The 17,497-nt window shown below is 43.2% G+C and overlaps 1 protein-coding gene across 1 annotated transcript; it reads right to left on the bottom strand.

The window, feature by feature from the left end:
* Nucleotides 1-478: 478 nt before the first annotated feature.
* On the bottom strand, nucleotides 479-15,772 carry LOC306704876 (E3 ubiquitin-protein ligase CBL-like). Its single transcript, XM_079171454.1, has 15 exons — nucleotides 15,340-15,772; nucleotides 13,731-13,978; nucleotides 12,263-12,409; nucleotides 11,991-12,147; nucleotides 10,945-11,066; nucleotides 10,643-10,780; nucleotides 9,524-9,611; nucleotides 9,142-9,273; nucleotides 7,830-8,036; nucleotides 7,506-7,622; nucleotides 7,127-7,416; nucleotides 6,663-6,830; nucleotides 5,705-5,811; nucleotides 5,413-5,598; nucleotides 479-5,015 (listed from the first exon to the last, which is right to left on the bottom strand). The coding sequence occupies exons 1-15, from the start codon at nucleotides 15,481-15,483 to the stop codon at nucleotides 4,705-4,707; spliced, it is 2,562 nt and encodes an 853-aa protein (XP_079027580.1). The 5' UTR covers nucleotides 15,484-15,772; the 3' UTR covers nucleotides 479-4,704.
* Between the last annotated feature and the right edge of the window lie 1,725 nt (nucleotides 15,773-17,497).

A 17,497-nucleotide genomic window follows, 5' to 3' on the forward strand; every position in this document is an offset into this window, starting at 1 on the left:
GATTTGCTGGAGTTTGGCAGGAATGCTGTTTTCCACGTGCACCGCTTTAAATTGACGGTGTAAGCATGCTAACGTTTGCTAATTAGCTCTAACAAAGTACAGCTGAGGCTGAAATGTCGTTAGTTTAACAGCAATTTTGTCATAAACCAAAAGAATTGGCCAAATCAACATGTTGACCTGAAGTTGGCGTTGGTTAGATGGATGAGGATCACAAAAGCTATTATAATCCATCTACTTATTTTACTATTAAAAATGAACCTGATTAATTAATAAACCTTTACAAACTAGAAACTGAGAAAACTATAAGTGTCCAAGACATTTAGATCATTTGACAGACAAACTGATTTATTTTATTATGAGACGAATAAGTTGACCTCTCTTAAGTGTTTAGTTTTAAGGAATTTGTGCAGTGAGTTCCTCTGAGACCTAAAACAGCCTGCAGTGATTACGGACAAACCACACACATCAGATGTTAAAGAAAATACTGTTTAATTAAAAATCTTAATGGCTTAGGCATGAAAACATGGCAACACAACAAATGCTGAGGATATTAAAAAGACAATAAATAAAATCATATTTACAAAGGCAAGAACGAAACAAATAAGACAACTTTTTAGTCGGCAAGTTCTTGTCGAAAATGTTAGTTACCATGGTGATGACGCCACACAGCACTCACCAGTGGATCTGACCCAACACACCGGCTGAGTTGACCAGTGACTCGGAGGGAGTGTGTGTGCGTGTGTGTGTGAGAGAGACAGCGATTCAACAGAAGTGTATCCTCACAGCGGCACTTTCATGGTCAGGACTTAGTCCCCGTTAGATCGAGTGAACACAAAGCTGACGACACATTCTCTGTAAATCAGCGCGAGCTGAGGGGGCAGCATGCTGCTTTTGAGATGCTTTTGGTTTGGGGCAAATTATTAAAGCTGCACGATCTCTGTGGAATCAACGAGACCGAAGCCTCAGATTCACCAAACCAATGTACAGTTTTTGCTCATTTTACACCAATGGACAGTATGTTTCCTCACTACTTTAATCACATTAAGCATACTTCTGTTTCCAAGAGCCTGAAGACGGCTCTGACTGGTTTTTACAGCCATGTCGACATATTTCAAACATATTTTAGGCATAAAATGAAAATCTGCAGCCCGACAAATATGCCAGTATCAACTAGAGGTGGAAGATCACCCAATATCTGCTTTAGATCAGACACTTCTTATTGTTAAAAGCAGCTAATGTGCTAACATGTAAGAGAAATGTCATGATTTATTAGGTATGTGCATTATTAATGAGCTACTACCGCAAAATAATTGTGCAACACGCAAGGCATTTCATTTTACTATTCTCCGTTGGTGACTTAATCACATGCACGTTTGAACGAAGGACTTTTGAATACAAACTGAAGTTATCGCTGCACACAACAGCAGCAGAGGTGCAAATATCGCAGCACAGAGGAAGGTGTTCATGTGAAATGATGTATCTTTTGGAATGAACCTTTGACGCTAGTATTGTTACTCAAAACAAGACTTTGTATCGGTATCCACCCACCCTTAGTATCAACTTTCAAGTCTGTAGTAGTACGGTTGCACATTGCATTCATTAAGTAAAAAAAAAAAAAAAAAAGGCAGTTATTATAGCATAGAATACATTAGAACTTGTAAATAGTACCTCATAATTGCAAGAAAACTAAGTCATACAAAGCAAGAGATGCGCTTTAGTTATTCTTTTACTTTGAATGCAGTGCACGACCGTTTCGCCACCAGGAAACATTAAAAGGTTTATTTTTCAGCTGCAAGATGTTCAGCTTTGTAGATATCTTGGTTCCAAATCCATAACTATTGTATTTATGAACTCTCGGATATATATATTTCTGTATTGATAAGAGCTCAAATCATCCATTGTGCATACCTCTAATCTCTTGATATTCTGTGATTGAATGTGGATAAATGAGACAAACGGTCAGGAATAAAAGGCTCACACTGAAAAGAGAAGCGGTGCAGCAGTAAGTGTGAGGGACTCTTTTCGTTTGGGTTTGTCTGCTGCTGGCATGTGCAGGTTGCGATTGACAGAAGGCACATTAACGTGTTACTGCAGAAATCAGAAGTGACGACTGAAGGTCTATTTTTGGAAAGGGGGGAGGAAAAAAAAAGGAGCAAACCGTACTCCTCGTGCGAGACGCTTCCGACATATTGTCTGTGTTTGAATTGTGAAAGTGGACTCTGGTCTCGTTTCTGGCAGTGACTGGTTATTTATGGGTGGAGCCTGCAGACATGCACACGATGACAACACTGATGTTTGATCATGTTAACCATGTGAATTACTATCAATCTTTTTGTAGGGTCTAAATTTGTGGAAAATGTCCGTTTAAATTTCCTAAAGCCCAAGTTGGTGTCCTCAGAGTGCTAGTTTTGTCCAATCAACACTTCAAAAACCCAAAATCATCGAGTCACTACCGCATAAGACAAAATAAAAACCGCAAAATCCTCACAACTGAGTTGCTGGAGCTTTTGATATTGTCACAGTAATGAAAATAATTGCAGATACATTTTCTGCCAATCTTGTAATGTAATATCTTTGCATCATGGCATTGCAACGATAAGCAGGAAAATCCAATCATTGGAATGTTTCTGTAATAATGTGTCATTAGTGAAGGCTCGTCCACAAACACGACCAACATTAAATAATGTTTGCTTCAGCGTCTGTTCGTTACATTCTACCCTGGCGTGTTACTGAGTGCCTGAGTCCTCATGACCACCGTCTGTGTTTTTGCTTTAGGGCTCGCATGTATATCCATCATCTGATTCCTCAGCTGTCTGTACATAATGTGAGCTTAATCACATCAACATGTGAGAGGAACTCTAACGGGACACGTTAAAGGGATAGTTCACATTTTTTTTGAAGAGGGGTTTGTAGGAGGTACTTATCCATGTTCGCTGTATTACCTACAGTACAGAGGAACAAATAGGAGCAAAGCAACGCACCGCTGTGGCAAAACGTTTGGCCACCGACAACAACCTATAATCGGTTAAAGTGTGCGCTATATTGAGAGTATGTTCACCGCTTTATCTTCAGACAACAGCCCTTTCAGACAGGGACCTGAAGCCATTCTCTATGCTCTCATCTTACCTCTCAGAACAAAGGGAGTTTCTGGACTACCGCCGCCTCGATCGGTTGGTTAGTTTGTGTAATTGTGTGACTTTGGTGTTTTAAAGGGTTGTTTCGGATTTACAAAAGTCACACAAAAACACAAACTAACTAAACAAAGGAGGCAGTGGTAGACCAGCAACTCCTGTGTTTTGCAAGATAAAATGACTGTTTTTGTCAATGGAGTCTCGTAGCATATATAACATCAAGTAAAGCAGTGAAAACATAAATAACTGTAGCTGCTGTGCTCATCCTCAGGAGTACATTACTTTGCACCTGTGCTGTTTCTCCCAACTGGGGGCATAATGATCGCCATCTACTGTAAGTAATAAACCGATTATGGATAAGTACGTCATACGTCCCCACTTCAAACTATCTGAACTATCCCTTTAAAAGTCCTTTTGCTTGTTAGTAAGACACCATGAGATTAAACAGAAGCGTTACGGTAAATAAACCAGCCTTCGGTGGCAGGCAATCATGGAATTAAATGACAAAACTAAACTTGTGAAAATCCAGCCAGTTAGTACTACACTCAGCACAACAATTTATGAGCGTACTTAAACATTAAATCTTGTTATTTCATTATAGAACCATCACTGAACCGGGAGCTGAGAGGAAATACGGAGTCAAGTTCAAGTGGTCGAATACCATCGAAACAAAAACGGAGCGAGGCCACAGCGACGCGTACGAAACGAAGCCCTGCAATACTGCACTGCGACTGAACATTCACATTCATCAGCATTGAGCGCACACACACACACACACACACACACACACACACACACACACACACACCACAGCGTTAATCACTAATTTTTCCGACAGAACTAGCGTCGCTACATATTCGTACGCCACAAAACTTGCCAAGAAGCCCGTAAAAAAGCACCAACCCGAACCGAGTCAGAAGCGACTATCCGCGGGGTCCTTCTACTGATCACTGTAGCTTCAAACACTTAGCTTAATGAGCGAAGCTACTCTGGACTGAGGGGGGGGGGGGACGATGCCACAGCACGAGTGGACCTCAGCGAAGTACAACGGGGTCAGAACTTGGCTACAGAGAGCTCACATTAAAAGGCTTTCCATTCTCCGCGAATGCTGCGTTCAGGTCATATCGGACTCGACTGAGCTGCTCCTTGAACCCAAACTGGGCCGACCGTCGGATACTTCTGTTCAAGGGAGCCAAAAAAACCTCAATCGCCAAGTGGCGATTACGAGTAAACAAGAGATTTTGAGGGCTTCAATGTCAAAACAATTGGCATTGGCATAACAGTAGTCCAAGATAATCAAAATAATATATTTTAACACAAAACTCCACTTAGAAAAAGCAAGTAATACCTGCTGCAGAAATGACTTTGGGTGTTTTCAAAGACTACAACTTGCAGATAATGTCTTCTGATATGACGTGAACGCAGCTACTTTACTTCACTCTGAAGAGTAAAGTACTTGTGGCCCTGCAGGAAAGTGCTTGGTAAATGCTATCCATGATAATGGCACAGAGTGAGACAGAGACGAGACAGAGATAGAAAGGGGGGGGGGGGGGGGTGCCTGCACCTGCAGCGACTATGTGGCGATGGAGACAAACTCGCGCAGGATGTTCTTGGCCGTCTCCAGGTTGTTCTGGGCGATCATCAGGGCTTTCTGGATGTCCTGAATGGAGTAGCCCTGGGACACCAAGCATTCAATCTCCCCGTTTAAGGTCTGGCTTGCAGGAGGAGGAGGAGGAGGGGAGGGGGAAGCAGAGGAGGGACCGGGGAGGTCCGGCAATGGAGCAGGAAATTCGCGGTTTACAGGCCGAGGCCGCCGGTCCGAGTTGGCTCGCCGTGGGAGAGGTTTGGGGGGACGTTCAGGTTCGGCGCCTGCTGCAAACATACCTGGAAACACACAGGTGAGTAGGCAACGGTCAGTAAGAAGGGGGGGGGGGGGGGGGGGGGGGAGTACCTGAGGGAATACAAAGTTTTGGGTGGTCAGAGAAGTGAAAACAGATGGATAATACTCCTCAGTAGATTGTAGATTTATTCTAATACCAATCTCAGACTGATAAGCCTGATGTTTTATATTAGCGTTCTCCACACAGATTGTTTACCTGCATTCAACCACAGCCTGCTTGAATGCGATTGGTCAAGACTACAAACAGAAACCAGAACGCTTCAGATACCGACTAAATATTGTCCCGTTAGCATGGATTATGTTTTACCTATGCAGCCAGACACTTGGTGGCGTTCTACCTTAAAAACAGCAGACAAAAAGCGAATTTGTAGAAATACATACTGGCGTCTACTGCACTGTCGATGCTGAGACTGCTGAAGGCCGCTGAGGGACCGCCCATATCCGACAGGGTTCTTCTGGTGGGGGCGGGAGGGATGATCGGTCTGGGACAATCGTACGTGTAAATATCCTCCTCAATGATCTCCTCCTCCTTGTCCTGAGGAGCCGCAGCTGAATGTTGAGGTTGGTCTGAAAAAAAAAAAAAAACACCTGGTCAATATTACAACACACAGCACACATACGGAGCGGCCAGAAGTAAAGTAATATAATGGCTATAACTGGGTGTGAGCATTACCCAGTTCAGAGGCCTGTGCCGTGTCAGAGGAACCGGCCTGGGCCTGGATGTTACACATGGACTCGTAGACTATGGGCTCCTCAGAGTCACTGTCGGCCACCTCACTGCTGAGACGAGGGGAGAGAATCAAATCAATTTTTGAATTTGGAGTCCTACTAGTGGTCATTCTTTATGTGCAGTAAAAAAAAGTCAAACATAAAAAGTAACAAAGGTCTCTAGATGAACCACAAATAAAAAAATATTAAGAGCAACTTGACCAGAATAAAGCATTTAAGTCTATAAAACATTCACCACAGGTCTGAACACGTATGATCAGGGATGTATTTTACTTTGAGCCTCGCACCATAACATACAGCTCACTGGTTCTACCATTTCAGAAGCTTCTCTATTCATTCTTCCTTAAGTCCTGTACTTTAGGACTCTTTCATCACTTCATCAACACAACAAGCGTGCGTTACATCGCTGCCTTCTTGTCACATATTGCGTCATCCACTTTAAATTATTCAAACAAAGGAGGTGAAACACAGCAAATAAGTGGAGGGAGGTATTGGTGGGTTTAGGACTGGGACCTCCATGGGCAAACAAAAGTGAGGCTCCAGAGCCCTCTGGTGGACCAAAATAAAAAGACTCCAGGTACATTACTGCAGCAATTAGTTCGGTTTTACTTATTGCGGCTAAACCTGCACACAAAAAAAAAAAAAGACTTCTCAAAGCACCCACAGAGGGAGGAATGCTCCTGTGCTAATATGCAGACATTAGTACTTTTCTCTCTGCCATTGTTCCGCCCACAAAGGCAACATTTATACTTGGCCAGGTGGATAATTGCAATCAGACAAAAAAGGCCAAACCGCTGCAAAGCTGCAAATCCTTATGGGCGTGTTAGTGTCGTTATATCATCATATCAGGACAATGAATGGACCCGGGGAGCCTTTGCATCACCGCTGGTTCTCTCGTTTACCTGACGTCGTTGTGGTGGTTCACCTGCTGGACCGGAGGCGGGGGCACCGAGGAGCCCGTTATGACCCAGGAGGCCCCGGCAGCAGGAAGAGAGGTGGGACTCATGTACTCATTCTCCTCACAGTCAGACAACGGCTTCTCCCCACCCGACGCCGCCGCCGGCAGAGATCTGATCAAATACAGACAAAACAAAGCGTGGTGAGATAACTTTTGCAATAACGCACAAAAGAGACGTGTGGCATATTTGTGGGTGATACTTGCATCGTTCCTATTTCATGTAAATGTCTGTACATTTGCTTGTAATATTGCCAGCAGGGTGCACATCATGCTTTATATTTAAGAGGATCTGACTCACTTAACTTCCTCACATATGTTTCCAGCGCCAAGCCACTGGGTGGGACTTAAAATGGAAACATACTTAAGACAGGAACTACATATCCATCTCACAGCAGCAGAGCTCGGTACCTTGCAGCCAGGCAGTAGACGACGTTCGTAGCTGCCTGGGGTTTGCTTCCCTCCCCACTGGTCCCGTTGTTCTGAGGGGTGGAGGACAAGGCTGGCAGGGCCTTGGTTGCCGGACGCGGGACCATGTAGTTGGAGGCCCAGGCGGCCTGGTCCGGGGTGGAGGGCAGCGGCCTCCTCTGGAGTCTGGAGTCCTGGCCGACCAGGGAGGGGCGCTCCGGAGGGGGGGGAGGGGGCAGCTCTCTCAGGGATGGAGGCAGAGGTAGAGGCTTGTCTCTGTGAGTGGCCGGCATCTGCAGTGGAGGTAGGGGGTCGACGGCGGTGTTATCAACTGGCAGTAGATTAGGTGTTTGGTCTCGCTGTTAAACTCACACACACTTACCTTGGCTGTGGCTCCCTGAGTCTGTGTGCTGTGGGAGCTGGAGGGTCTCTGCTGCAGGAGGTCCAGCCTGGGGGGCACTGGAGGCAGCTGAGACACTGGAGAGGGCGGGCGCTCTACCTGCACACATGCACACACACACGCACATTTAGAGAAGTTAAATTGCACTGCTACAATCTAAACAAATACAATAAAGACAGTTCTATAACTATATCTTAGTCAGCAGTGACTAAAATGAGCCCACATGGATTCCTGAGACTAAATCCGGTGAGCGTCTGCTGATTGGACGTCTGTGGATCATAACATGTGCGTGTGTGATCCTCTTACCTTGGTGCAGGCCAGCCTGCTCATGACAAGGTGGTCCTCCAGGCGATCATCCTCTTCCTCGTCGTTGCAGGCAGCTTCTGCTCTGCTGGAACCCTGAAAACCAGCAAAGGAAGCCCCGCTGGCCTTCGGGTGGAACGGGTCCACCACGATGGGCTCGGTACCTTTGATCTCACAGCGGCAAAACGGGCAGCCTTGACCCTCCGACTCCTGAGACATAAACACAAGAAGCAAAGTTTAGAATTTGAAGTATTTTCTCCAACATAAATGACAGCTTTAAACATCTCTCTAAATTATTCCATCATCACAGCAACAATCGTGTCCTACTAATACACTAATTTTACAGTTAATTACTTCCTATAAATGAACAATTACTTATTTGACTTACTTAGCAATTGTGAATGAAAAACTTAAACTTCTAGATGATGTAAATGGACTATGCCCTTTGAGCAGCTGGAAGCTTTTATTGTGAAACATGTGTGCAGGAAGTGGTGAGTCGCACTGACGGTAGCTTAACAGCCATCAAAACAAATGGCAATGAGGAAGCTAATGGTGATACATATGCATCAAAACAGCGTTTCTGCTCAGGAGAGCTTGTACTGATGGAATCAGTGTTGTGGAAATTAACATGATGCTGAATTAAGACAACAAATTAACGAGGACATTTGCTTTAACGTCAAACAACTTCCAACAACACATTTAAACAAGAAATCGGATCAGGAAACTGAAATTCTTCTTACTGAAATGAGGAAATATGATGGAGTCTGTTGTCTTTGGCAAGAACACAGACTAGTTGCCTGTCGGACACTGCTGTCTCATGGCAAAGTAAACCAGCAAAAAATCTTATAAATACAGCGTACACTTACACTGATGATTTCTTTTCTTTAGGTGGCTAAAATACCTTTTGCTGCGGTCTGTCCACAGCAGTACGTTGCTTAGCTGTTGTGCGTTGTTTACCAGTCATTTACTGGAGGTAATACAGCGACTATGGATAAGTGCCTCATAGAAACCCACTTCAAAACACCAGAACTATCCCTTTAAGCCTGGTTCTCCCTGCAGTTGAGGTAAATAAGTGCCACTGTGTGAGAATTGATGGTCATCAGAAAAGGCAGATATTTGGCTGGCAAGCAATATTTGGGTCCAATATCGATTCGCAGTCAGAGAGACAAAAAAAAAAAAAATCATAGCAAGACCGAATGGAACACAGAGCTTGGTTTAAATAAATGTTCACAGCAGTTAGAAAGAGACTTTCCTTCAGGCTGACGGGATTTACAGAGCTGCTAGAAAACGGTGTAATAAAATGTCATCGCCTCACCTGCCACGCGGTGAGGCAGGAGGTGCACATCAGGTGTCTGCAGGGCTCGATCTTCACATCCTTGTCGTTCTCTGCACAGATCTTGCAGAGCTGGAATGTGGAGCCCATCTCACAGTACAGCTCATACTGCTCCTGCGGGGATGAAGGGGGAAGAGACATATTGATACATGTTCATATTGAAGATGGTAGTTTAACACTTACGAGTCAAACCGTTCGCAACCTAGAGTGTTTAGCTCATTCATTGTTACTGGGCTCTGTACTGCAGCATAAGATGGAGACACTGATGTGCTTTGTGCATCTTCTGCAGTGGGACTACTGCACTAGTAGTGTCCTGGGGCACAACAGTAAGAGTGATTGGTTTACAGATGAGAAACAAACGAACCTGAGTAACTTTGATGTGGTCCTGTGGAGAAGGTTCACACAGCCCTGTTAGGTCTGGGTTCTGTGCACGACCATCAGGGAACAGGTAGCTGGAGATCCACCGCAAACACAAACGCACAGAATAATAATAATTAGTCATAATTCTCTGTGCATTCGTCACTACGAGAGGATCCCTTTCTCCTTATTTTTCATTTTTTGATATTGATGGGCGGTAAAATCAAGAATCCCTGTCTCGGCTGAATGGAGAACAGTTCCTCTCACGGACACTAGATGTTGGCTTCCAAACACTCCTACAGTACCTCGTCTTTTGTGTTGCGCTACTAAATATTTAGTAACTTTTTTTTTGTAAAGTGATGATTGTTTGCCACATATCGAAGATATGGATCAAAAGCAAAGAAGGGGACTGTGCTGCAGGAGTTTCTGTGGACATTTTGATATTTAATTTCTTTAGAATAAATCTAAAGTTACCTGCAGCTGCTGTCCTCCACCAAGGAGCAAGCTACAGCACAAACCTTTTCTTTCTTACAGACGCTTTTCATGGCCACAGTGGAGGAAAGTTTGATACTTTTTAAAGATACATTTCCCGTGGAGCATTCCTTTCATGCTATAATAAACGATGAGAAGAAAAAAAAAAGTGATTTTACTCATTGTTAAAGCTCTATGTGCTGACTTTATGTAATGTTACTTCTGCCTTTAGTTTCAGACCCTTCAGCCTCCACTGTTGTGATCTTTGGCCTAGTGGATAGTACAGTGAAGTGAAACTGCAGAGCTGCACTGGGAGTTCATGACTTTAAACCCTTATTGTGTCAAGTCATCAAAAGTGCACCAGACTCAACCCAAACTCTGACCGTCTGGCCCTGTTGTACCAGCTATCAGAGAGACTTAATGCTCTCTAGCATTGATACCCTATTTTGTTATTTGGGTTGCATTCAGCAATGCAAAGAAACTAACTAAAGATATTAACACAGTAACATGCCTTCAATACGCTGACTAAAAGAGCTACTCTGGAGTCATTACGGCAATCTCTAATCTTTTCTCTAATCCCTAGAGGCACGTATAGCTCAATGTACCCTAAAATGTATAAATTGGTGCATTGACACTGTGTTGCAGGGGGACTCACAATCCCTCTCTGTATCCATCAATGAGGGCCTGAAAGAGCGGTTTGTTATGGGGGATGGTCTGCAGGATGTTCCCGTCAGCTGTCACGTAGCCGATAGCCCACTGGCCCAGCCGGGTGCAGCTCAGCCTGAAGATGTAGCTGAGAGAGGAGACACAAATCTCAAACAAACAGTGTTGCAGCAACCTGTTTAATGCAGTTACCTATACTTTGATTCTTCATCTATCCCTCTTTAGACTTATCTTAAAAGCATGATTGGCGTCATTCTAAAAAGGTTTGTGTGTGTGTGTGTGTGTGTGTCTCACCTGCCGGGTTTGTGGATGAACCTGTGCAGTCGAGCCTTGACCTCGTCGTAGGTTAGGAAGGCCATGTAACCCGGGTGTGTGACTGCCAGACTGTTCCAGTTCCTTAAAAGAGACGACCACGGCTACAACACACACACACACACACAATTAATTCATGATGAGTTCATACAGATTCCAACTGTTTCAATTGTGCTGGTGTGACAATGTTCGCCTTATTCTTTCAGCTGAACCCCCAGCAGTGTAAAATAGATTTGGAAGCAAATCAAAAAGTGGTAAAAAGGCTTACTTTTATATCCTATAATCCGCCACAGCATAAAAGTACCCGAAGCAAAGTACGCAAGGCAATGCATTACATGACTGTAAGCGCATGACTACGACGCGTAGCACAGAGACACGCGGCTCAAGAAGCCGTCGCACATAAGTGAATACACGATAAGAGAATATGAACTGGGTCCTTCTTTTCTCAATAAATGTTGACTTCTGGATTTTAAAACGCATTGAAGTTATCGGAGATGTTTGGACAGCGTTAACTTCAAACTATTTGGTACAGCCCCACATGAAAGAGAGCCTACTTAACGCTTTGAATCATGTTCTTAAATCTATTTAACAGTTGCAGCTGAAAGAATGAGGCTAGATGTTGTAATAATACATCTAGGCAACTCATTGACGTAACGGAATACACGCATGTAGTCGTAGTCAGATCTATCCGGCCACCTTTAATAATTTATCCAAAATACACTAATGCAATTTCCATAATGGAACAATCCCCCAGATCAATGATCAATAATCATCTAAGGCCACGAGTGAGCTCTTAGATCAGACTCGCAGGAGACATTCACCTTTAACAATCGATGACTGTTGATGTATTCTTGATCGATCATCAATTTCTACAGCACAGCAGCCTCTGAACTGAGTGAAAGCCTCTAAATGTTAAAGCTTTAAACCAAACCGTGACTCGTAACTCAAGACGGTGCTTCACTGAATAACTAACGTGGATCTGCCGATACCGTAACGTCCCCGGAGCGCTCTGTTGTCACGAGTCGTACCTGGAAGAGCCTGGTGAAGATGTCGAACTCAAAGACGGAGATGTAGTCGTTGCACGTGAGGTCGATGGTGGACTTGAGAGCCATGGCCTCCAAGCCCGAGCTGATTGGGTGAAACTCGTGGAGAGCCTGACGAAACGTCCTCCACGGCACTATGGTCCTGCAGTACACGGGAGGGGAGGGGAGGGGAGGGGAGGGAGGGGCCAGAAAGTTAAAGGGTTTGTAGGAATTTAACATTTATCATCGCTTTTTTTCAACCTAAAGTAAAAACTCACTTGTCCCCAAATGACCGTCGCCAAAATTCGGCGGCATCAGCTTTGGTGATCCTGAAGTTGTCTCCCTGAAATAAGCCATTGGGGAAGATGGCTTTTAGCTCTGCAAGCATGTGACTGAAGATCAGGGACAGCTTGGTGAGGTTTCGCCTGAGTACGAACGAAAAAAGCAAATACAAGTTCGTCAGGGATATTATCGGACCAAGTTCTAATATTTGTCCAAAGTCATATCACAAGACGGAAAGATTACAGCCATTCAACAAACATGTATGAATGTGCTCATCTATTATCAAACAAGGCAAATCACACATGTATTTACAGTCTTTATTATTACTATTATTCCCACGCCCGCTGAATGCTTTCTAGTCACAAGGAACTTTCCCATAATTCCGCGTACAAAGATGTCGGTGAAACTTTGAAATGTTCAGCTTTACTACGGTATGCGAGCTTAAAATCTTTAATACGCTGCAAAATATTCCACTTCTTCTACTTTTAAAAATGGGAGTAACGTTCAAACCTAGCCCTTTGTAAAACAAACTTCTTTAAATATCTTTATGGTTCATAAACATGTGCTTATTTCTGTAATGAGCCACTATTTTTCAGCTGAAGGGAGCCCCACTCTTTGGAGGATGGAGTAGCGTGAGCTCACACCTGTTGAGGGGAGGGGTGGACAGGAAGTAAGTCCGTTGACAGGACTGTACTTGGTAAATCCCCCTGTGACCGATACTTTGTTGATGCAGAGCATCGATGAGGAAATGCTCAATCAAAAAATCTGAGTGAGTCAGAGGAAGGATGAACTTTCGCTTGGTGATGACTTTCTGAGAAACGGGAAGTGGAATCTGATTGCGACAGTTTAATCAGGCCTCTGTGCTTCATTTGGGTGATTTTTTTTTTTTTTTTTTTCCACTTCAGATCACGTGGCTGGTCTGCTTCTGCCAAATGACATAAGTTGGATTTCATCACAGTGATGGAAAGTCTAAAAATGGAGTGTGGAGAAAGTTCTTACATGATCCTATCAACCGAAAAGATTAATGGCTGCTTAAAAAAAAAAAATGAGGCCGCTGCAATCTAAATGAATTACTTTCATATGTTTATCAAAGTTGTGTGGGAACAACACCGTAACAGACAAGAGGACTCACTGGAAAAAGTTTGCTTCTTCCGTGTATGAATACTGCAGACGAAAGCATTCGCATCTACATGAAACTTCCTATTCTAAATCAGGAAATACGACGTGCAATGTTGTGCTGTAGAGCCGTGTAATATGTAATGAATTAACTTTTTAGATTAGATAGAGGTCGCATCAGTCAGCAGAGATTCTGCTAGTTGGGGCAGTTTTATACCATCGTGATCTTCAGGGCTCGTTTTATGGATACGGAACCAATTCAAACGATGATAAGCCTGAAATTTAACACCTGTCAATTACCCAAACACTCTTCATCACATGACATTTCATCAGGATATAGAAGCCAACCTGGGCTGGGAGTTCTCCTCGTACATCCTCTCCTTGGCCTCTTTAAAAAGGCTCATGGTCTGCTTGGTCTTGTTGGTCAAGTTCTCCATGACCACGCGAAAATACTCGTTCTCCCCGAGAATCTCCATTTTGCCCTCGTACCGGGACAGAACGGTGCGCAGGTGCTGGTAGGTGTCCGGCAGCAGGTCCAGGATGTAGGGGGGGCTGTTCTTCAACGCCACCTTGGGGTTCTGGCACAAACGCACCACCTGGATAGCACACACGGCAGTAGAAGATGGGCTCACAATAGGTCACGTCTATGTGCTCATGTGGAGACTGAAAGTTATTGCTTGCTGGAACCATGCCCGGCTGTCCATACTATTACAAGATCGTGTCCTTACACGTCCAAATATCTGAAGTTATCAAAGTGAAAGTGCTGCAAACTTCACATCGGGGGCTTTGACACTGAACACCGACTTGACTCTCAATCTAGCGGTTTCTGTTAAACAGATTTGTGGAGGCACTTTACTTTACTTTTGGCTCGGGAAGTAAAAAAAAGAGGAAGGAACACAGCGCAGTGTACAGTAGGTGTTAATATATAAACTGAGAGAAACAGCAGGAAGGCTGTGTGTGTGTGTGTGTGTGTGTGTGTGTGTGTGTCAATGTTTGCTTTCGACAATTTGTTAAATCTATTGTTTACTTCTGAGGGAACAGAGTTGGGAGATGTGGTTGTTGAAATGGCAAGCTAGAATAATTCACAAATCAATATGCAAATATTCGGAAAATGTACGCAGAAATCCAACTCATTTTCTTAGTTTTTGACTACAAGCTTCTACCACAATACAATCCCACTGCGAGGCAATACACACTACTGCATTACTGTATTATCCCCCAGTCCTAAGTGGAAGCATATGACTGGAAAACAAAGTTTTAAAACCAACAGCAGAACGGATCAAACAGTGCCACGTGACCCATCGCACTGTAGAGTAAATGAGGCAGCACAGCACAGTGCAAACGGTGTATTGTACTCTCGTCTTATCTGATATCTGTCTCTCTTCTGGCTCCAGCCCCCTCTGAACTAATCTCTCGTCTCTTCATGCGTCTCCGCTTTCTTCTCTCCTGACTGGCTCAGTTAAGATTGTGGAGAAGATGAGCAGCAGTGACAGTCGGTGATACGAAACTAACTAACTGACACACACACCTCTTTTAATCCAATACCAAAGACCTATGAAGTGTGTCCACAAAGTCATCAACAGCTTAGCATCACTGTGACCTCATGCACTATAAATTACCCCAATTAGATAACGCATCAGGGACCCTTATGAGGGTTTGATATGCTCATAGAGACCATGTAGACAGTCCCACAACTAAATGCTCAAATACTTCCCTATATGGATCTCCAATCTCTGATTATTGAATATGAAAATCAGTTGCACAATAGGTTTTACAACCAGCTCATAAGAATACAGTTGTTTGCCCATGATGATAATAACAAAGAGGGAAGCTAGGAGTGGATGTTTTTTCTGATCTAAGCTAACTAACGTTACTGATAACTGACACAAGTCAAGTGACTCGCTTTCAATTCCCTGTTTTGTGTTTTTTTTTCTTGGTACCCAAACAGTGTCAGTACCTTATCCATGAGTTTCCAGCATTTCTCCACCATTTTCTTATCGACCACTGCAGGTTGGTGCGGCTGCAGAGGCTGCTGGTGCGGCTGAAAGGCGTCCTTCATCAAGCCGATGAGCCCGGCGCCCCTCCTCGGATTTCCGGCCATCAATTCGGTCGGCAGACCGGGGGTTTAGCCCCGGGGGCTGAGGATAGCCAACCAAGTGATTATTCCTCACACGTTCCTCAACAAAACAACCGCTGTTTGGGTTTTGTGTTGCGACCTATCTATACTTCAACACTTGTGATCGTTTGTCATGCAGAGGCTGTTGCAAGAGCAGAACAAAAACGGCTGTGTGTACTCTGTGCGCGACGCAGCTAATAGCTAGCATGCTACATTTGGAAAAAAAAAAGCCTATTCTCAGTTTTAAGTCAGTCGCCAAAATAAAAGCTTTAGGACATACTCGTTGTGTAGTAGGTGTCTGCTGTCAGACTGCTAGCTATCTCTTCTGGACGACAGCAACTTATATCCCCCTGAGAAATCCACCCGGCTTATAATAAAGTCGGGGTGTTAATAAGCCACATAAGCGATCAACAAACAGGTTGTGCAGCAGTTCCAGCCAACGACAGGGCAGCAGATAAACAAGGATGTCCGGCCCGCAGCCTTCAAAATAAAAGGGGATGGCCATTGAACATGCAAAACTCCGATGGAAAATGCAGCAGCATTTTTCTTTTGCAATACTACTATGTCAGAATACTGCAATGCTAAAATAAAGTACTCCATCAAGAGCTGCGGATAACATGTAAAGCATTGTACTTAACCACACTTGTTGAGGTAATTGCACTTTGCTTTTTTTATGTTTCTTAATACTTCTTCTTTGCAATAATTCAACACATACATTATAATATATTATATACTACGCTGCCCAGCAGTAGACCAGAACTTGAAATATTAATGTGGTGTACAAGGGTATGAAACACTAATTATAATCCATCCATTTTCTTCCGCTTAAATTGTAAGTCCACAAAAAAGGTGTATTGTATTTAAATTGTGGACTTACAATTTAAATACAAACAGTGAACTGTGAGAATGAAAACAGAAGAGCTCGTTTGGACAGTGACATTCCTCCATTTATAATCCAATAAAATAATGTACTCTGACATGGGACATTCTGCTTCAGTACTCTACTTTAAAGTACTTTAAGTATATATTCGATGATGATACATTTGTAGTCTTAGATTTTGAATGAAGGACTTTTACTTGCATTAGAGCAAGCATTTTTACACTTTTGACAACTGTAGTTACTAGCTAGCTACCATGCGGATTAAAGTTATATATACAAAATATAAGCAAACATTAATTTATTATGGATTAAGCCTCTCTGCAGTATATAAGTAATTCAATATTAAGAATTTAAAATCCATTCCACCTTTACCAACTGCAACATTGAACATCCTAATGAATCACTAATTATACTCCATATTATAATATACATTATTCTGAAATAAAGGCCATTCTGCATCATGAGTGATTTTACTATTGGTACTTGTTTTTTTGTTTAATTTATTTTCAACTAAAAGGCATTGCACAATGTGTATGCTCTTACTGTGGCTGGTCGTGTTTGTGCATATCGCAGGAACATATTACTACTACTAAAGTAAATTCTGGTGGCAATACTTTTGTTCATTACTTAAGTAAATATTTGACTTTTTAGTATTTGTAGTGAAATTAATGAAACACAAAGACAGATATAAAACTCCATAACTGATGACTTTAAAAGCAGTCAGTTGTAAAGTATACAATATTAGTAGTAAATAAGCTAAATCACAAAACAAAAACACTTGTTTGATCCTTTTTTAGAAGGTGTGTTTAGCAACATGTGAGCTGCAGCAGCACAGCAGGGAGATGGAGACCTTCACATCAACAGCTACTTCTTCACAATCTTCATGATGCTTCTGTACTGCAGCGGCTCCGATCACCTGAGTGCTCCTCACATTACAGCTGAACACCACACCAGAGGCACAGCTGGTGTACGATGGGATGAAATCTGTGACACCCCAGTTCCAGTCACTGCTGTAGGAAATGTAAGTACACACTCTCCATAAAAAACAACAAGGTGAGGCAGAATAAAAAAATAAATATTTGTATTTTTTATTCAAGAAAGAGTTGAAAAGGATGACGT

Source organism: Pholis gunnellus (assembly GCF_910591455.1).
Source record: "Pholis gunnellus genome assembly, chromosome: 13".
In the NCBI taxonomy this organism is placed as follows: Eukaryota; Metazoa; Chordata; class Actinopteri; order Perciformes; family Pholidae; genus Pholis; species Pholis gunnellus.